At 33.2% G+C, this 22,711-nt stretch overlaps 3 protein-coding genes across 3 annotated transcripts; 2 read left to right on the forward strand and 1 right to left on the reverse strand.

The window, feature by feature from the left end:
* Nucleotides 1-919: 919 nt before the first annotated feature.
* On the forward strand, nt 920-3,944 carry LOC112707016 (uncharacterized transporter C405.03c). Its single transcript, XM_025758563.2, has 4 exons — nt 920-1,019; nt 1,179-1,900; nt 1,992-2,412; nt 3,175-3,944. The coding sequence occupies exons 2-4, from the start codon at nt 1,322-1,324 to the stop codon at nt 3,486-3,488; spliced, it is 1,314 nt and encodes a 437-aa protein (XP_025614348.1). The 5' UTR covers nt 920-1,019; nt 1,179-1,321; the 3' UTR covers nt 3,489-3,944.
* Nucleotides 3,945-6,125: 2,181 nt separating this feature from the next.
* On the forward strand, nt 6,126-8,448 carry LOC112707020 (APO protein 4, mitochondrial). The gene is made up of 3 exons (XM_072201106.1): nt 6,126-6,343; nt 6,447-6,711; nt 6,989-8,448. Exons 2-3 carry the CDS (start codon nt 6,452-6,454, stop codon nt 7,803-7,805), a joined length of 1,077 nt encoding a protein of 358 aa, XP_072057207.1. The 5' UTR covers nt 6,126-6,343; nt 6,447-6,451; the 3' UTR covers nt 7,806-8,448.
* Nucleotides 8,449-8,886: 438 nt separating this feature from the next.
* On the reverse strand, nt 8,887-9,892 carry LOC140174836 (ubiquitin-like domain-containing protein). Its single transcript, XM_072201107.1, has one exon. It carries the CDS (start codon nt 9,799-9,801, stop codon nt 9,040-9,042), a length of 762 nt encoding a protein of 253 aa, XP_072057208.1. The 5' UTR covers nt 9,802-9,892; the 3' UTR covers nt 8,887-9,039.
* Nucleotides 9,893-22,711: the final 12,819 nt, after the last annotated feature.

Raw genomic sequence — 22,711 nt, forward strand, 5'->3', positions numbered from 1 at the left:
AAAAACTTTGTCATGCTTTAATATATAGCGGTTGAGAGAAGTGCTCCCAGCCGCCCAAATTGGTTGTGGTTGTTGTAATACTTTTGTTCAAACTCATGTTACAAATGTTTAAATCATGACAATAATCCCTTGACAAATTTAATTTTCATAATTTATTTCGAATATTGTGACAAGTAATTATATATTTAACTACTTGATTATTATGATTATCAATTAAAGACAATACTATACTACAGTTTATTTATAAGAGAGAGTAATTAATAGGTTGAACCAAACATTCACAAATAAAAGGTAATTTTTGTTTATCAATAACATTATTCATATACTAAACATTTTGATATCCTATAAAAATACAATTGTTATTAATTAATTATATATTTAAATTATTTTTCTAATTAAGAAAATACATGTTAGTTATAAAACAATATTAATATTAAAATAATGTCTAAAATAAAAAATTAAGACATATTGAGATTGTTTATTTATCTACTTAAAGAAAACAAGTTTGTAAACTAAGTTTAATTGCGTAAATGCTTATATATTTATTACAGTAATTTTAAGTAATTTAAATTTTTCAGTTAATATTATTTAATTTTTTAAAAATATTTTTGTTTATCTTATATTTTAGACTTTAAATTATAAAGTTTTAATTTTAAATTATAAATCTAAACATTAAATTTGACTGGTAGCTAAATAAAAGTTTTTGGTTTTTTTTTTTGGACTTGGTAGTTAAATAAAAGTTGATTCTCTATTTTTTTTTTCGTTTATTTTTATCCAATTTTTTTTGCCAAAAATCTAGGTTTACAACAGCCATGGGCAAACCTGGAGCATAATGGGCTGGCACATATTCGGGCCAGAGACCACAAAATTCGGATACGACCCACCCGTTGTTTAACCCGGAAACCGCGTGGATTTAGTTTCAACTTTCAACTTTCAAGTTTCAACGATTGCTACTGGAATACAGATGCGAATCTCGGGTTTTTCATCTTCCCATTAACCGAAATTCTTTCTCCTAACAGGTAATTTTCTCATCTACTAAGCTAATTCTCTCGATTTCTCTTTTCTCCTTTTCCCAAATAATTGCTGCAACCTTTTTTTTAATGTGAAAAAAGTTAAAGAAAAGATTTTGAATCGCAATTCCAAATTATTGGTGCTTATATGTGTTTTTTTTTTTTCAGCTTGAATTGCAAAACTGGTGTTGACAATTTCCCAATTGTAGAAGGTTTTGGTTCATGGGAATTCTAGATTTGGAGTTCCCACACTATCAGTGTTTGCAATTTTGAGAAGTTCTATTTTGATTTCGGTGAGTTTTAATGTTGGTATGGCTTCAAAAGTTGAGAATAGTAAAGCATGGAAATGGGGGTTGGGTCTGGTGTATATAGTTGCTGTGGCCACAATTTGGATAGCTGCTAGCTTTGTAGTACAGTCTGTTGTTGATGGTGGTGTGTCACCATTCCTTGTTACTTACATCTGCAACTCATTGTTTGTGGTTTTGATACCAATTGTTGAAATTGGACGATATTTGGAGGATTCTTGTGGCGGTGGTTGCTTTTGGAGCGCGAAGAAAGCGAGCCAACATTCAGAAAGTGTGAAGGAGTCAGAGCAGGCTATACTCCTTGAAGAGAATGATGTAGGGAACGAGGGCAATGAATCATTGGTTGTGGATGATGAGGTTGGCATCAGCGAACAAAGGAACTCTGGTTCCATATTTCTGCCACCGGAAAACAGGGTTGAGGTGTTGCCTGGTCAAGTTAATGTGATTGAGAATGTTGAAAATCAGCTGGATGAGAAAGGGCGTTGGACACGGTGGAGGGTGGCCAAAGTTAGTCTATTGATATGTCCATTTTGGTTTCTTGCTCAGCTCACTTTTAACCTGTCGTTGAAGTATACTACGGTCACAGTAAGTACTTATGGATTCATCTCTTGGTTTGTAGGTTCTGTTTCAATTAATCATTGTGCTCAAATTAGTTCCTTTTTTATGGTTTATGCAGTCAAATACAATTTTGAGTAGTGCATCCAGTCTTTTTACCTTCTTGGTCTCTCTTGCATTCTTGGGTGAGAGGTTTACTTGGTTAAAGCTCTTTAGTGTTCTTCTTTGCATGGGAGGAACAATAATTGTGAGTCTTGGTGATTCAAAAAGCACTTTAAAAACAATCGCATCGAATCCGCTTCTTGGAGACATCTTTGCAATTGTTTCAGCAGGACTATATGCGGTTTATATAACCCTAATTCGCAAGAAATTACCTGAGGATGATGGAAAGAGTGGTGAAGCAAGCATGGCTCAGTTTCTTGGATTTCTTGGACTTTTTAATATTCTTATTTTTCTTCCAATTGCCCTCATACTCAATTTCACCAAGGTGGAACCTTTTCATACACTTACCTTGAAGCAGCTTGGTCTGATCATTGGCAAAGGTCAGTTATTAATTATTATTAGTAGCTTGACATTGTGGTTTAGTTCTTTTACATGATTGCTGTAAAATTGCAATCGGTATTTACTATTTAAGGAGGAGATCTACCTATTTTACCTTTTCTGCCATCGAAATTGTGCTATTCTTTCTGTGTTCTGCAAATAAGCAGACATAGACCTTAGCACACTGACGCATTCTTTCAGGCACTTTTGGTTATTTAATTATGCATATTGCACATGTTGTCCAACTTTTTTTGTTTTTGGTCATATTTGGAAATGGGGACCTTTATCCCTCCCTATCAGACTATCGGTATTATTAGTAGTAGTCATAGAGAACACTTTGATTTTAGGTGTAGCAATTAATCTGGTATTGAGGATCATATTTCCATTTTTTTTTATCTTTTTTTGTTAATGTTGCAAAATTTGCACATTTAAGGACTGTAGGAAGTGATGTTGGTATTTAACTATTTATCCTCTGTAATTTGTTAGTTTATTTGATGATAGTGTGCAAGCTTTTACATTGAGTGCAGTTTACATCAGAATAAGTAAAACTTGTCAATATTCAACAAGGTAATAACTCACTAAAGAATTAAACCTAAAAATTAGGCACCAATTATATTAATGAATTTCCATTAAAGAATGAATTGACTCTATGACCCCTATATTTAGTTTGACGCATTGTGTTGAATTCGATGTTCAACACAATGCTTTTGTTTCTTAAGTTTTGTACATTTCATAATGTTTGGATTGTTTCCTGTCAAAACCAGGACTGTTTGATAATGTGCTGAGTGATTACTTGTGGGCCAAGGCTGTTCTTCTCACATCAACCACAGTAGCAACTGCTGGCCTTACGATTCAGGTTCCATTGGCCGCCATCGTGGATACCTTGACTGGCCGTGCTCCTCGCCTTATGAATTATCTGGGAGCGATAGCTGTCATGGTTGGCTTCGCCGGAATTAATATTCCTCTTGAGACTTTATGTAACAAAAGAGAAGCTAACATCGAATTGGAAAATAATGTCAGTTTAGGAAAAGAAGAGTTTACAATCCCGAGAGGTGAAGATTCGGCTGCCATACCTTAGCATGTAATTGGATTCATTTTCCGTGTTAGTTAACGAATTGATCTTGTAACTCCACCAAGTTAGTTGCAATGGCTGCTATTACCAGGCACAGAAGTAGAACGAGAACAAGAGAATATAGTTTAAAGGTGGCATAAGTGAGTTTGCACATGCACTTGAAGTTGGAGAGAAATGGAGACTGCCTTGGGTTCATAAATTGCTTCTCGATCGAAATAGCATGGTGATTGGTTCCTCACCTTTCTACAAGCATATACGGTTTGAATTTCTGTATTTTTGTACATATACATACACAGGTCTATTTTTGCTATTCTTTTTGGAGGGTGCTTATGGAAATAGGAACGACAATGGCACCAAGAGTGAAGAGTCAGAGATGTTCTTTGAATGTTCATTATACCCTTTAAATGTTTTGCAGATTTGAATCTAGTTGCTTTGCCAATGTCATGTGGAATCTAACCCAAATCACCTTTGTCTGTTCTTCCAGTCAATAAACAATAATAAAATAAAAATGAGGTAGATTGAATTATAGTATTTTAAAATTTATGATAATACAGAAAATCGTTTTAGTGTGTGAGTTTTATATTTATAATATGATCATAATCGACATTGTAAGATTTATAACTTGATTAAATCCCAAAGTGGTATTTTAGATGGAGTCCTTGCACTAATTTTATGAGAATTCAATTGCACTAATTGAACCCCCTCTCCTCGATTGAGTTTTGGGCTATATTACAAGTCTTTCGGTCTATTTCCGACATGAGTTAGCAAATGAACTATTGATGTGGCACAATTACAGTTACGCTGTTAATTATAACGGCTAGCTGACATGGTTAGCAATTGATAATTCCACAATTTAATTTTTGACCCATTTATACCATCTTTTTTTTTTAATTTTGCTTCTCTTTTTCGTCTTCTATTTTTTTGTTAGTCTCCAGAATTAGTTGTTACCCATCTCTGTTAGTATTGCACCATGATAAAAGGAGAACTGTAGAAGATAAAAAAAGAGAGACAGAACAAAAGAAGAAGTAGCTTTTAGGGTTTATAAATAGGAACACGGATTAAATTGAAAAATTATATATTACTAGACATGTCAGTTAGTTGTTATAATTGACAGAGTGACAATAGTTGTATTACATCAACAGTTCACTTACTGATTTATGTCAAAAATGAACCGAAGAATTCGTATGTAATTTGAAGCTCAATTTGCGAGAATCAAATTAGTGTAATTAGATTCTTAGAGTAAAATTGATGTAAGAATTTAATTTGAAGGATTAGTTTGAGTATTTAGTCATTATAACTTATAAAATTATGATTATTAAGTTTCAAATAGAGCGAGGAGTAATTATCTAAATCAATTCCAAAAATTTTAAAAGTGAACATTTTAGTTTTTAAGAAAAATTAATACACAAATCAATTCACAGTTTTATTCCGGCAGACAAATCAATTTTCAATTCATTTTTCGGCAGAGTAATTATCCAGATCAGTCCCCAAGGATTTTAAAAATAGACATTTTAGTCCTCAAGAAAAATTAATATACAAATTAATTTCCAATGTTTCTTTCTATTAGAGATAACAGTCCTCCGTCCAAAAATAAAATAAAATAAAATAATAATTATTATTAATTGCACAATAATATTATACTATAATTTTTTGTATTTTTTAGACAAAAATAATGATAAATTTATTTATTAGATTCTTTTATATATATATAGTAACTCAATTATAATAATAATAATAATAATAATAATAATAATAATAATAATAATAAGAATAATAATCAATAAAATTATTAGAGATTATTCTATAAAAGATTTAAGGTTAAAATTATTTGATATTTTTGTATTTAATATAATAAAAAGATGCCATATTTAAAAAAAATATGTTTGTATTAAAAAATATGTATTAAAAAATATTTTAATTTGAATTTATATTAAATACGTTTCTTTTAATACAAACATGTTTTTTAAAATAGAACATCTTTTAATTATATTAAATACAAAAATATCAAATAGTTTTAACCTTAAATTTCTTGTAAAATAATCTCTAATAATTTTATTAATTATTATTATTATTGAGTGAATATATAAATATATATATATATATATATATAAAAGAATCTAATGAATAAATTTATTATTATTTTTGTCTAAAAGATACAAAAATTTATAGTACAATATTATTATGCAATTAATAATAATAATAATTATTTTATTTTATTTTTGAACAGAGGACTGTTATGTTTAAGGAAGAGAAACGTTAGGGATTGATTTGTATATTAATTTTTTTGGGGACTAAAATGTCTGTTTTTAAAATCTTTGGAGACTAATTTGGGTAATTACTCTGTCGAAAAAATAAGCCGAAGACTGATTTGTCTGCCGTAATAAAACTTTAGAGATTGATCTGTATTAATTTTTTTTTGAACTAAAATGTCCACTTTTAAAATTGGGGGTAATTACTCGAGAGTGAGAATGTCACAACTCAGATTAAATAAATTATTATTTTTTTAAAACCAGTTTTCATAATTAAGTAATTAACATCCAAAATTACTTGGTGTATTTAAAGCTAATTACATAAAATTTAAAATATAATTACTTAATAAAACATTGTTAAATATATAATCGAACTCATAATATAATTAAAATTGAAAATGAATATACAAATATACAACTATTGATCGCTGTTGGATGAAAGCCAGTAAGCCACAACGAAAGACTCACGGCTACTCCATCTTCCTCATACTGCAAAATTAACAGACGCTGCTTCGCATTTGCACCTCAAAGATAAAAAATTTGATCCGAAACGAAGAGCCCAGTTTGGCAATTGGCCCTGGCTTCTCTCGCGATTCGTTTGAATCCCAATAGGTTAGCGTCAGTATTTCCCATTGCGTGTCCGTGACGACAGCTAACTGTTCGATGAAATGCCTCTGTGACCAACTAAGTCCTCTTTTATCATTTTGTGTTGCAGACTCGATGGCTCTGAGAACTTTGCCTTGGCGGGGCCTTGTGTGCAGCGAATCAGTTAGATGCTTTGAGTTTCCTATTCGGTTCTACGCCACCAAAACGAAACTGAGGAAGCTCCGCCCCATGATTCTCAAGAGAATCGAGAGAAGAGCCCAAGCGTACCCGGTTCGCGCCACCATTCCGGTTGCAAAGGAGGTGCTGGTAACTCGGGATATTCTCTTCCATGGCGTTTCCATCCTTCTCAAGTCCATTCCTATCATGGCTTGCAAGTGAGAGCCTTTTATTAATTTTTGTTATTGTTTGTTTTGTTGTTGCTAGTAGTAGTATCTGGGATTTTCCTTTTTTTTTTTTTAAATGTGATTTTTACATTTTGAGTTAGGAAGTTTGTACTGCATTTACATGAGATAATTGCAATCTTGTTAACGCCATATATAAAGTATGATTGTTAAGTTAGTACCTTACCTCGGGCCTATTGTGTTTTGTGTTTTGAGAGCTGAAATTCTTGAGATCATTTTATTCTTATCTGCCCATAATATACATTTGCAGATTCTGTCCAGAGATATTTATTGGTGAGCAGGGGCATAAAATTCAAACTTGCTGGGGCTACAAGCATCGAGCCAAGAATCGAGTTCATGAGTGGGTCAGAGGTGGTTTAAATGATATACTTGTTCCTGTCCAAGCATTTCACCTACATAACATGTTCCAGCCTGTTATTACACACAACCAGAGGTTTGACTTTGAACGCGTACCTGCTGTTTTGGAGCTATGTTGGCAAGCAGGCGCTTATCCCAATGATGAAAATCTTAATTCAAGTAATTGGAGCTTGGAGGCTGCCAATGATAGCCTGCATGGAGGTGAATCTTTGTCACCAAGGGATCTTACCTCTGTAGCACAAGAAACACTCAATGCTTGGGAAATTCTTAGGTCAGGGGTGGAGAAATTGTTGTTGGTTTATCCAGTAAAAGTTTGTAAACATTGTTCTGAGGTTCATGTTGGGCCTTCTGGCCATAAAGCTAGGCTTTGTGGAGTATTTCAATATGAAAGTTGGAGAGGATCTCACTTTTGGATGAAAGCTACAGTGGATGATTTAGTGCCCCCGAAGATCGTATGGAGCCAAAGGCCTCAAGATCGTGAACTTGTAGATGAAGGGAGAAAATTTTACGGGCGTGTTCCAGCTGTATTGGATCTGTGCTCAAAGGGTGGTGCCCATGTGCCCGCAAAGTATAATTGTATGAAGAAAGTTAAAGGTTCGTCAGGCCCTGTCAGTAATGAGATTAGAAAAAGTATAGCATTGAACTTTCCGGGGCAGCAATATGTTGACTCACAGGCATGGTTGGAATCAGAGTACGGTGTGGGAAAATGACATCTAACTATATGTCATTACTTCAGCGTGCTGCCTGCAACTGCTCCATATTTCTAAAGTTGTCTGCATATTCTGATTTTGGGTCCATGTGCCTGTTCTTCAGTTACTTGTAGCGTTTCTTTTGGTTCCTATATATCATATCTCCTCAGTTATTTACTTTCTGCAGAACAGATCAAAATCTAATATATGTGTATGGACTTAGTGGAGCTGATCTTCGCCCAGTTCGAAGAAATCAATTTCATCTTCTAGTTCTCCAGTCAAAGGTGCCAATTGTTTTTCCCTTTTTACACATTTTTGTTTCTTGAGGAATTAAAGTCCAACAATTGCTAGATATACACAGGAGAGATGCTGCACTGTTGTACATGTTTGTAATAAGTTCATCGATGCCTGAAAAAAGTATGTCATTATCTTCCTTTTTATTCTTCTTAATTATAGTTGTGATCCAAACAAAAGAGAAAAGAAAGTTTTTGATGCTTTATTATGTACATAGTTTTTTATGAAGAAAAATTAAGCATCGTAGTGAGTGATGTTACTCCCAGGATTGGCCAATTCTTAATTCCAATTTGAACTTCCAAGCTGTCTAATTTGTCTTGCCAATGTAAATGCATGATTTATTTATAGAAACTGAAGTTTTGGCTTTCAATTATAGCACTGTATATTTATAGTTTATCAGGTCGTTTTGTTTTAAATTATATTGAAGACCTTGAGGGAATTCTACAAAATTATGAGAATCACCTTAGATTTATTTATTTTTATTCCTTTTGAAAAAACAAAAAATGTTGTTCAAGCTCGTTGCTATTCTGGTTGTTTATGTTTTTAGTTTAACATTGATGTCGTCGATTGGAATAGCAATATTTGAATTCCAAACTTGCAAAGTTTATTGTATGTTCAATGAATAAGGATTTTCACTTACTAAGTTAATCAAGTTCTCTTTTATTTATTTATCATATAAGAAAATATGAAGCTACTATTTGCTGTTAATAATGTATGATATACCACTTGAGTAGTTTGGTTTCTTGCTTTCAAGTTCTTTTAAAATATAGTCTTAGATTAAATTCATAAAAATAGCAATAGTATCGACTTGTAAATATATTGTAGATTCTTAGCAAACACTAAGCATACATATAAAACAACACTAAGTTTTTATGGTCTTGTCAATCATTTCCCTAGTGAAAAGTTAAACAGCAGAAGTAATGTATATTAGTAATAATAATATTTTAAAATTTAAAAATGCTTAGTGATATCCACTGCGACTAACTGTCCCTTTGAACACATAGAGGCAGTCTCCATTTTCAACACCGTGCCATCTGAGGCTGCAGCTATCCCTCATGATCCTTTGCCTATGAATAAATAAGTAGTCATCAACAGGCAGAATTTTTCTGCTTAACAACAACTGCTTTAAGTCATTTACAGTGCATGCATCTCTCATCTCCAGGGGAATAGTTGCTGCATTAAGCAAACTAGAGGAAGTTTTTACCACCAGGCTCACCTTCCTTGAGGGAGCTTCATCTCTTGCCCTAGTTATGGTGTTGAGGAACACAACAATTTCAGAAGACTCACGTATGCCATACTCACTTAGCTTTCTGAAATCTTCGTTCAACTCCACCCCTGAAAAAACTAGTGTCATTCTTTTGATGGGGGTGCTGTCAATTATGTGGATTTTTTCCTTTAAGCTCCGAACAGTATCTGTTCTGTCCACCTCTATCTTGATCCTTCTAGCTGAAAATTTCACTGTGATTTGCATTTTGTTAACCTGGTTAAAATGTGGTTCTGTGCTTGGTTTGATATTGAGGTCAATTTTTGTACCTTCAGTGACTATAGGATAGTCTTCCATGTCTAAGCCATCCACTAGTTCCCATCCAGAAACTGTTAGGATTTGTGAAGCTGCTGGAGTACCATGAATTTGTTCTATTTTTCTTTTGATCTCGGAAACTGTTTCTTGGGCACCTACTTCAATGAAGAATTGGTTTATTCTTGTAACAATAACTACCCTCATGGTAGAACTGTTATGAAGTTGTTATGGGTTTTAGTTGTTAGAATTTTATTTGCAGGCAAAGACTAGACAACAACAGTATATGAATATCAATTTGAGTAGTTTTAATTTCAACAAACTAAACTATGAGGAGTAGTAAAAAAATTTTAGCTAGCCTCATGACTCATGAGAATATGAATGATAATGGATACAAATCGTTAGAATCATGTTATATATGTGAGTAGTTGAGATTGTGGGGTTCATTATCATGCAGAACATGTCTTTTATGTAGGGGTGAGCACGGGTAGCGGGTACCCGATTACCCACCCGAATCCGAACCAAACCAATCAAATTGGTTCTAGAACCGACGGGTAATCGGGTCCAACCCGAACCAAACCAATGATATTTGCTGATGATTGGTTCGGGTATCGGTTTTGGGGGTGCGGAACCCGAACCAACCCGTATACCCGATCATATATATATATATATGACTTTTTATGTGTTTTCTAACTCATAACGCTAATCCTATCTCACTAATGTTTAGATTTTAATGTGTTTTGGTTTTAGCTTCTTTCAAAGATTATTCACTAGACTTTTGTATTTAACTTCTAATATTTCTATTGCACTTTTATATTTTCATTAGACAAGATTATTTACTATTATTATGTTTGGATTTTGATGAGTTTAGTTTTTAATGTATTTTGTATTTAATATGTTTGCATTATTTCTGTTGATATTACATGTTTATTGTATTTCTTGAATTTTTAAGATAAAAATTTGCCAATTTAGTTTTTTTTTTATGAATTTCAAAGTCATCGGGTACCCGCTACCCGAACCGAACCAATCCGCTCTTAATCGGTTTGGTTTGGTTCGGGTACAAGCACAAAAAAACACAAATCCGAACCAAACGAAACCAATTACTTTTTGATCGGTTCGGTTCTAATTTTACCTTAAACCCGAACCAAACCGACCCGTGCTCACCCCTACTTTTATGTTTGCATATATGTGACCGTTTATGTGCGTTGTCCTTCAACCAAAAAAATGTAAATGCATTCTGAGGGTTATCTTTGGAATTACATGTTATGAAATAAGTGCTTTTTATTCATTAGAAAACTACAAATAATTATAAACCTTATTACCTGTTTAGCATCACACATTCTCTGATAATCATGTATGCATGCACGGTGTAATAATCTAAATTCATAATTGACTCTTATGCCATGATTTACCCATTAACATGATCAAGTGGAAATAAAAGATTCCTTCTAATATTTGCACATAATTTCCTGGGACAGCATTGTTACTGCTGCCATGAGAGAGTTTATTTGTCTTCTCAAAACTTGCTACATACTAAAAATGAGTACAACAAGCTTTCTTGAGTAAAAGTGTCCACCATAGCATTTAATCCAATAAAGATAATTCATCAATCACCATTCAATTAAGAGTACACTGAAAGCAATAGAAACCTCTTTTTTCTAAAAATAAAAAATCATACACATAGTATCATATATTATAGGTGTGAAATAAACAACTTTTATTTTAAACCAAAGGTACTGTTTTAAGATGGCATTTTATCATTTTATTGGTATATATATAAATTTATCATAATATAACAAACCATGCATGTAGGATTGTAGGTTACATATATGAAAGAAGTTAATTCAGTTGTGAATTTTGACAATGCTATGTGTAAACTAAAATTAGTCATTAAAATTAGTCACTAATATAAAATATATGTTCAATATTTAAATATAAAATACATATTAAAAATGAGTTAAACAACATATGTATTTATATACAAATGTATAGTGGTTAATTTTAATGTACAAATAACGTTTTATTTTGACAAACATTGAAAATCCTTGAGAGAATCCAAACTCGGGGAAAACGGGGTGAAAATGATGACAAAAATCAGTAGTGAGTGGAACCCAACAGAATGAAGACAGCTTTTAGTCTACAAAAGAGATATAACATAGCCAAACTCATATGATTATGTGTACTACCCTGTTGCCACTCTGTAGGTGTAATCTTCATTCATCTTAATTGAACAAGTTTGGGTCCAAAGCATGTGACTTGTCGTTTTCTATGTAACATTTTTGCTTGGTGTTTTTCTCTTCTAATGGTTACAATTAGGCATGTAGCATACTCCAATTCAAATCAGATTTGGCCCCAACAAGTGCTCTAATGCTCTATAGGGAAACCAGTGCTTTATCTCGTTTTAGTAATTATTGCACGATTTTAGATTAGTTGGTTTAGGTTTAATTGCTGAATTTAATTTGTTTTTATTAATGAATGATTTCCAAATGCATTTATAAATTACAAGCATGTAATAAAGTATTAAGGAGAAACTTTCTCTAAAAAAACTTTATGCCCAAAAAAAAAAATTTAAGAGTGGTACTTGGTTTTTTGTTGAATGAGAATCCCAAAATTCTAATATTTAATATCAAAAGTAAATAATTACCAAAAAAAAGTATCATAAGTAAATTAATCTTTATCTTGCAATGTGCTTCTACATGTAGAGTTTGAGGTATAGTACACAACTAGCACTTTTGACACAGCTTAACATGATGGAGAAGTAGAGTTTGAGGTATAGTATATTTTTATTTTTATTTTTCCGCTTTCCAAAACAAAGTATCCCATATTTTTTTTAAAGTTTAATTTTGATTTACCAACGGTGTAATATTACGTCTAATTTTTTAAGAGTGGGTATCCATCTTGGTTTTGATAATTTTTTTGAAAGATTATGAAACTCCCAATAAAAAAAATACCTATTCGGACATTTGAGATTTAATTTCGTAAGGATGGTTAGTCTCTAGAATATGCTTATGTGACATGTTAATCATTAATATATCTTTTATTTAATTTTTATAAGTAAAAACAACTTAAAAATTACTAATATTTCCTAATTTTATATAATAAATTTAGCTAAGTATTTAAAAAAGGCAAAAATAAATAAATAAATAAATAAATAAACAACCCTAATAATTATCCTTAAAGGACAAGAAAATTTCTAACAAAAAAGAATTTGTCAATTCGAATTAGTTTTTAATGGATAACTCAATAATTTAACATGTCATGTAGGCTTATTTCGTTAATATACAGAGAAAATATTGATAGAGGGACTAATCTGTCTCACAGAAATAAAAATTAAAGGCTGAAAATAGTTTTTTTTATTGAGTGTCTTATTATTTTTTGAGGTATTTGTGACGAACTGTTTAGGGTTTTTTCTCTTTTTTAAATAACCATTCACATAGTTGATATAAGAAGTAGTTATTTTTGCTAATGTGACATACGTAGTTGAATGCAAGTGTAAAATTATTTTACTATCTACCAGATCAAAATTAAATTCTTTCTTTTGTTAGGGACTTCAACAAGTTACATGAATTATTAATGTTATCAGCATTTTAGAAAGAAGCCATACTCATACTTACCCAACGAATATACTATAAAGTTTTGTTAATGTCAACATTCATATGGTTGGCCTACCTCATGATACAGTTGCAATTTTTGGGATTTGGGAAGTTCTAATGTATTCTCTTCTTCTATTCGGTAATAACTGGATAAGTTGTATTCCTTTTCTGTATTAGTTGGAGAAGAGATCAAAGAGGCTCCACACACTTTCCACTTTAATTTTCAACAACAAATGTCACGTTTTTTATCCAACTTTACATGCAAAATCAGCTTCGGAAAATTGTTCAATTAAGTTAATAATATCATAAATTATTATAGACATGCTTTTTTGACTAAAGGGTGTATATTACTTGTAAGTTGCATTTTATTCCAGCTGGCAAACAACAAAACTTGGAATCTATACACAACAAAATTATTATTCTTTAATTCTTAGCTTTTGGGATTATTATGGAGCAAAGGTATTCTGATCCCTAGTTAATGTTTGTTTATTTTCATGGCCAAGACTCATTAATCATTATTAGCCCTTTAATTTGCTGTGGCTCGAGGTGGTGAATGTGGATATAGAATCCTTATTATCACTTTCATGTCAGGTGAAGTAACAAAGCAATATGAATTACGTGATTGAGTTGAATTGAAGATGTTGTGTGCACTTGTGGATTTAGTGCATTGAAGGGACAAAGGAAAAAATATATTAAAGATAAAAATGCTTGTCAAATTCTGAAATTTTCACACAAACATTTACTTAATTGAAGTAAAAGAAAAAAAGTGAGCCTCTTTACATTCACTAAATGGGAACTCGTTGGACTTTGGCAACTTGCTAATCCTTGAGAAATAATATATATTTACGAGTAATGCTAGAGATTTAATTCTTTTAATTAATTTCAGTTTTTTTTATATTTTTTTTATATTAAATTTTAAATCAAAAATTTTTAATTTAAATCTTAAAGTTTTAAGTTCTCACTTTTCTTAAATATTGAGAATTTTTAGACGATAACAATAACAATAACAACGAAGTCTTACTCTACTAAGTGAGGTCGGTTACATGGATCAAACGATGTCATTGAACTCGTAGAAATTAAAAAAAATAACTAACTAAAAATTGGTTTCTAAACTTTTTCTAAATTTAATAATGCCACATAAACTATTTTTCTTATAGTTACTGTAAATCAAGACTTATAAAAGGTTTATATTTGCGTTAATATGTATTGACATCTTAAGTAACTAATTTGAGTTAGTCGAGTGAATTTTTCATCGGCTTAAATAAGTATTGAAATTTGAATTTCACTTTGTACATACAACAACCAATTAGTTAGTAATAAATTTTTAAATATAGCTCAAATCAATCGAAATTTTCGATTAAATCGATTCCATCAGCTGGTTTGGTCCAATTTTCAAGCAAATTGGCAATTACATTTACATATTTGAACTCTTGATGTGGTGATTCTAACATTAGAGAAAGTATGTTTGCAAGGTTGGTTTCCAAATCACTAGACAACTTGGTCCCAATCAGTTAGACAATCACTGTAAAATCAAGCTTTGCCCGCAAGATGAAGCAAAGATACAATCACTTGAACTAATAATATTGTATCTTATTTCATCAAACGTAGAGACTTTCCCTTTTGCAACACCATACCACAATAATGCATGTGAAATGTGATTAATTTTTCTCTAAAGAACTGTTTAATGTTGACTATTCAAATTCAATTATGCATTATGGCCAGTGGGAGAGTCCTTTCTTGAGCTGTTTTTTATTTCTTAAATTGTTAATTCAGAAAACGACGTTCAAATTTTTTTTTTAAAATATATATAAAAGTTTGTTACAATTGTGCATATAACATTGGATCACAAGCACAGGACATTCATAATTAAATTGGCTTCACCTTACTACCGACAGCTGATCGATCTCCCAAGAAAAACAAAGTCCTCACATTTTTATAAGACTCGTTAATTTTTTTTTTGTTATTTACGATTTTTTTTAATTTGACAGTTTAAAAATTAATCTATTTTAAATTTGAATTTTATTTAAGAATTTGATATTTGACTAATATTTAATCGATAAATTACTATATACATAAGATAAAATTCAAATCTTCAATACTATTTAAATAGATGAATAAACTGACTCCACTAATCTAAATTGATTAACGAAAGCTAAGCTAGTTAGCTAATGTTGATCACCGACTAATAACCACCTTGATCAGAAGAAAATCTGACATGAAAATTAATAAATCATATGCCTCAACACATTTGAAACCTGCTCATTATTTATTGATCATTGGTTATGCTGAATAGGCAAGGGCATGGTAGATCCAAAAACCTGGCATGATTAGGGGGTCTCTAGGCTTTGAATATGTCCATCAACAACATTATTGCTTTTCAATTTTGATTATACAAAATAAAGGGCACATGGATTTGGAATCAACCACAGGATATAAGAGACAGAAATGGCACGAAAGTGACCCCCATCCAATGTACTAATTTAATCTACGTGCGGTAATTCCCATAAAAGCCTCTCCATCAGAATTAAGAAAGTTGTTTTTATTACAATTTAGCATATTTAACAAGTTATTATTATATTAATCATGTATATGCCACACGCACCCCCTCCCCTTCAATTGTTCCCGTAAAATTAGCAATACTTGTCTCGTTATAATATCAACTATATTCTATACCACATATATATTAAAATTAATTATTAATATAAAATATATATTAAAATATAAAATACACCTTAAATATAAATTAAACAATAAATATATATAATAACTGATTTTAATATTAATTTTAATATATAAATAATATTTTTTAAATAAAGTATATCTTGTATTGCTGTGTCCTAGGTATTTTTTTTACTTTAATTTGTCTTTTTTTTTTCTCGGGCGAAGTTATAGGATAATGCTTAATTATTAAGCAGGTTTGAACATCCACATGATAATTAACCATCTTAGGCAAATTAGTCGCCTACAAATATGATTTCATATTTATATTTATAAATACTATAATCAAATTAAATTTATATTTATTCTCGTGTGAATAAATTTTTGAGATATAATTCATCTCTTATGTTATTGTAATACGTTTTCTTTCAATAAAATGAGAATAATTCAGATATCAAAAAATATGATCAGTGAATATTTGTAAAAGACATTTTGATACTCAAATCCGTAAGTGTTTAAGAAATATAAAAATTTTATAATTATAAAATATTAAACAAAAACTAAAATTTATTATGTGGTCTTTTTGAGATATAAAAATAGGTATTTTTAATTCTTTATAGACATAGAGTTAATATTATGATCGTTGATCATTAAGTTAAATTATTCTTTACAAACTTAAAATAAAGGCAAATAAAATCGAATTAAGACTCAGAATGCTCAATAAAAATCGAGTTATAAAGTGACAAATCAATGTTAATAGTTAAAATACAAATAAAAGTAAAAGAACAAATTAATTATAATTTATTTTTATTATTCACAAAAAATTGCTTGTTTTGTTATTAAAAAAATTAATTATTTTAATAATTAATTACTCTACTGAAAAACATGTAAAATAATATATACACAGCACAAATACATAAATACTTTTACTTGATGATACCTAACTTTACTTAAACTTACTTGAGATAAAAAAAAAGCCTGCTCAAATTCTCAACATTAAGTAGTTAAAGTTAAACGAATAATATCTTTCTATATGCATGTCAAAAGAATGGAAAAGAAAACCTACTCCTAAGCAGTTTTTGGCTGCTTAATTTGTTTTGTTATATCTCGTCAACAATACTCACAATTACTATATGTTGGGCCAACCGTGGAGAGCTCTCGACAACCGGGGAGACTTCGGGGAGGAATCAAGTGAGAGAACATAAGATGAGAAGACACCACATCCAACTCAAAACCTTAAGGTGTCAAGTTAATGGGTCTCTCATCTTATAAACTCCTCACTCTTCCATGCTTTCTTTGATGTGGGACTAACTTCAACACTCCTCACACTTGCAACACTAACAATCTCCCCCTCAAGTGTGAGCCTCCACATCAAGCATCAACTCCCCTCTAGCTCCTCCACCACCACGAGTATTTGTCCATCACACCGCCGCAAAACACCGCGGGACACGCCGCCCGGACCACCTTTGCCGGGAAGACTTTCGATGCTTCACCTTGAATACTCCTTAAACCAGACCGATTAAACCATCGGCTCTGATACCAGTATGAAAGAGCCTAGCAGCGGAAACGACAACAATGTCCAACACAAGAACAATATGGAAGCACTCACAACACAATATGGCAGCAACTATAACAAGCAAATATAGCAAGTAAAGCAATAACAAGAACACACCGAGATTTTAACGTGGAAAACCCCCTCAACGTGAGAGGTAAAAACCACGGGTCGTCCAGACCAATGAAATAACTCCACTATAATCAAATGAGGTACAAGAGAGTCTCAAACAAAGCACAAAAAAATGTGCAAATAACCAGCCAAAACATCAATGCACCAAAGCTCACAAATAATAGGCAAGAAGATGAAATATACCCAAAAAACAGAGCTGATGTCGAAGCCAATTTCTCCCTCTGCAGACCTCCAATTAATATCTTCACCGTTCAGAATGAAGAACAAGATGTGAAGAATCTACAGTCCAAATTTCACGTCGATCCAACGGTGAAAGAATGAGAAACTGCCGTTCCAAAATTGCTGCTCTGTGTAAAACCGGGAAACCTAATTTCTCTCTTGCGAAACCAATTTCTCCTACTGCAAACCTCCAATCAACATCTTCACCGATCAGAATGAAGAACAAGATGATAAGAACACGCAGTTTAAATTTCAAGCCGATCCAACGGTGAACAACTGAGAAACTGCCATTTGAAATTTACTGCTTTGGGCAAAAATGGGAATTCTGTTTTTCCAAATCTCCCCCTTCTCGACTAGGTGGAGGCCTTCGCCATTCCGGCGATCAAACAACATGTTTCAAACTTTTCTCTTGACAATGCTTTTGTCATCATATCAGCACCATTGTCATCAGTGTGAACTTTCTCAAGTTCCAACAACTTAGAATCTAACACATCCCGTATCCAGTGATACCTAACATCGATATGTTTAGATCTTGGATGAAAAGTAGAATTCTTGGCAAGATGAATAGCACTTTGGCTATCACACAACAAGACATAACGGTCTTGCTTAAAACCAAGTGCTGCAAGAAACTTCTTCATCCACAACAACTCTTTACATGCTTCAGTTGCTGCAATAAACTCTGCCTCTGTGGTAGAAAGTGCAACACACTTTTGTAGCCTTGACTGCCATGAAATAGCTCCCCCTGCAAACTTGACCAAATAACCTGAAGTAGACTTTCGAGAATCAATATCTCCTGCCATGTCTGCATCAGTAAAGCCAACTAGCAAAGGTTTCTCACCACCAAAACTCAAACTCAAGTTAGTTGTACCTTTGAGATATCTCATAATCCATTTAACAGCATTCCAATGTTCTTTACCTGGATTAGAGAGAAAACGACTCACTGTACCAACCGCATGAGCAATGTCTGGTCTAGTACACACCATAGCATACATCAAGCTTCCAACAGCTGAGGCATAAGGAATTTCATCCATTGCTTGTTTTTCCTCATCAGTGGTTGGACACTGCTTGGTACTCAACTTAAAATGAGGAGCAAAAGAACTAGCAACACATTTGGCATCATTCATGCCAAACCTTTGAAGCACCTTCTTTATGTACTTCTCCTGTGACAAATAAAGCTTCTTGGAATCTCTATAACGAGTAATAGTCATGCCCAAAATCTGTTTGGCAGGACCCAAGTCCTTCATAGCAAAGAACCTGCTCAACTGTTTCTTCAACTCATTAATCCTCAAAGCATTCTTGCCCACAATCAAAATATCATCCACATAAAGCAAAAGAATGATAAAATCATCATCAGAAAATTTTTGCACAAATACACAATGATCTGAAGTTGTCTTACGGTAACCATGCTTTCCCATAACAGATTCAAACTTCTTGTACCACTGTCTTGGAGCTTGCTTCAACCCATAAAGACTCTTCTTAAGCTTGCACACAAAATCTTCCTTTCCTTTAACAAGAAAGCCCTCCGGTTGCTCCATGTAGATCTCCTTATCTAAATCACCATGAAGAAAAGCTGTCTTCACATCCATTTGCTCAATCTCCAAATCAAGAGATGCTGCTAATCCAAGCACAGCACGAATGGATGACATCCTCACAACAGGAGAAAAGATCTCCTCATAATCAACACCTTTTCTCTGGCTAAAACCTCTAACAACCAATCTAGCCTTATACCGAGGCATAGAATTGTGTTCTTCATTCTTGATTCTGAATACCCATTTGTTCTTCAAAACTCGCATACCCTTCGGTAGCTTCACCAACTCATAGGTATCATTCTCAAGCAAGGACTTCATTTCTTCTTGCATAGCTTTAAGCCATTGAGCTTTGCTTTCATCTTCAACAGCCTCTTCAAAGCATTCAGGTTCTCCCCCATCAGTCAACAAAACAAACTCATGTGGAGAATACCTTGATGAAGGCTTCCTCTCTCTTGTAGACCTTCTGAGTGCATTTGCAGGAATTTCCAAAGCTGGTTCTTCATCTTGATCATCATCACCAACTTCATCAAGTATCGGATCAACTGTTCCATCTTCACCTGCACTTGTATCATGCTCATTATTTTGAGCTTCAACTCTACCATCTTCTACCATAGGCATAGAGGGAGTAATATCCAGCTCAGAAAAATCATCACTAGGCTGAACCATTGGCTTCTCCGCATGATCAACATCCTTCAATGTTTGGTCTTCAACAAAGACAACATCTCTACTTCGAATCACCTTCTTGTTAACAGGATCATAAAACCTGTAACCAAACTCATCCATGCCATAGCCAATAAAAATACACTGCCTAGTCTTTACATCAAGTTTAGATCTCTCATCTTTAGGAATATGAACAAAAGCTTTACATCCAAAGACTCTTAAATGATCATAAGAAACATCATTACCTGACCATACCTTCTCTGGCACTTCAAATTGCAAGGGAACACATGGTGTCCGGTTCAAGACATGAACAACAGTGCTCAAAGCTTCACCCCAAAAGGATTTTGCCAATCCAGATTGTGACAACAAGCACCTAACTCTTTCAACCAGTGTTCTATTCATCCTTTCAGCCAAGCCATTCAACTGAGGAGTCTTTGGAGGAGTCTTCTGATGTCTTATACCATGCTCTTTACAATAAGCATCAAATGGACCTGAGTACTCACCACCATTGTCAGTACGAATGCATTTCAACTTCTTCCCAGTTTCTCTTTCAACAGAAGCTTGAAATTGCTTGAACACATTCAAAACTTGATCTTTGGTCTTCAAAGTGTAAACCCATAATTTTCTAGAATAATCATCAATAAAGGTTACAAAATAGATAGACCCTCCAAGTGTTCTTGTCTTCATCGGCCCACATACATCAGAATGCACCAAGTCAAGTATCTCCGGCTTCCTTGAAGGTGGATGGCTCTTAAAAGAGACCCTGTTTTGTTTTCCAGCAAAACAATGATTGCACTTTTGCAAAGCAACCTTACAACCAGATAAAAGATTCCTCTTGGATAACATATTCATGCCTTTCTCACTCATATGACATAATCTCTTATGCCATAAATCAGTTTCATCAACAAACTCAGCAGCATTAACAACATCTTTCACAATCTTTGCTTGAGTTAAATAAAGAGTAGAGTGTCTTGTACCTCTAGCAACAACCATGGAACCCTTGGTGAGCTTCCAGCTATCACGAGAAAATGAGCTATCCAAGTCTTCATCACACAACTTACCAACAGAAAGTAAGTTCAACCGAATATCCGGAACATGCTTCACACGCTTCAAAGTCAATTTGGTACCGTTGGAGGTTTCTAAACAAACCTGTCCAACACCAGCACATTTTGCAATACCTTGATGAGCCATTTTCACATCACCAAAATCACCAGGAGTATAGGACGTAAACAAATCCCTCCTAGATGTAACATGAATAGAAGCACCGCTATCAATCACCCAACTAGTGCTATTATCAACAAGGTTAACAGATTCAAACTCCTCAACAACAAGAAAATCATCATGAGTTACATTAACCTTGTCTTCCTTGTTACCATCATCTTTATTTGTGCTCTTGTCTTTACTTGCCTTGGCTTTCTCCTTCTTTAGCTGCCAACAAAATCTCTTCACATGTCCCTTTTGACCACAATGATGACACTCAATATTCTTATACTTTTCTCGAGACTTGCTTCTGCTTTGATCTCTACCTTTAGGACCTCGACTTTTGCTTCTCCCCCTAGACTCAGAAACAAGAACATCTGAATGTGTAGTCGATGTACCTTGTGACTTTCTTCTCATCTCTTCATTCAAAACACTACTCTTGGCAAGATCCATAGAGATTACACCATCAGGAGCAGAATTGGACAATGACATTCTGAGAATTTCCCACGAGTCTGGTAAGGAGCCAAGAAGTAACAATCCTTGAACCTCTTCATCAAACTTGATGCCCATGGAAGATAACTGATTCATAATTCCTTGGAAATTATTCAAGTGATCTGTCATTGATGTCCCATCTGTATACTTCAAAGCCAACAACTGCTTGATCAAAAACATCTTGTTATTCCCAGTTTTCCGAGCATACAACTGTTCAAGCTTAATCCAAAGGGTCCGAGCATGTGTCTCTCCAATAATATGGTTCAACACATTATCGTCAACCCACTGCCTAATATATCCACAGACTTGTCTATGCAACAAAATCCAATCATCATCAGACTTATCATTAGGCTTCTCTGTACCAAAAACTGGTTGATGAAAATTTTTGACATAAAGCAAATCTTCCATCTTTGACTTCCACAAATCATAATTAGGACCATTAAGAGTGATCATCCTACTAGTATTAGTATTAGCTTCCATTGTTCACAGAATCACAAGCCCAGAAAAATACCAACAAGCTCTGATACCAGTATGAAAGAGCCTAGCAGCGGAAACGACAACAATGTCCAACACAAGAACAATATGGAAGCACTCACAACACAATATGGCAGCAACTATAACAAGCAAATATAGCAAGTAAAGCAATAACAAGAACACACCGAGATTTTAACGTGGAAAACCCCCTCAACGTGAGAGGTAAAAACCACGGGTCGTCCAGACCAATGAAATAACTCCACTATAATCAAATGAGGTACAAGAGAGTCTCAAACAAAGCACAAAAAAATGTGCAAATAACCAGCCAAAACATCAATGCACCAAAGCTCACAAATAATAGGCAAGAAGATGAAATATACCCAAAAAACAGAGCTGATGTCGAAGCCAATTTCTCCCTCTGCAGACCTCCAATTAAAATCTTCACCGTTCAGAATGAAGAACAAGATGTGAAGAATCTACAGTCCAAATTTCACGTCGATCCAACGGTGAAAGAATGAGAAACTGCCGTTCCAAAATTGCTGCTCTGTGTAAAACCGGGAAACCTAATTTCTCTCTTGCGAAACCAATTTCTCCTACTGCAAACCTCC

This window comes from Arachis hypogaea, chromosome 8 (assembly GCF_003086295.3).
Source record: "Arachis hypogaea cultivar Tifrunner chromosome 8, arahy.Tifrunner.gnm2.J5K5, whole genome shotgun sequence".
In the NCBI taxonomy this organism is placed as follows: Eukaryota; Viridiplantae; Streptophyta; class Magnoliopsida; order Fabales; family Fabaceae; genus Arachis; species Arachis hypogaea.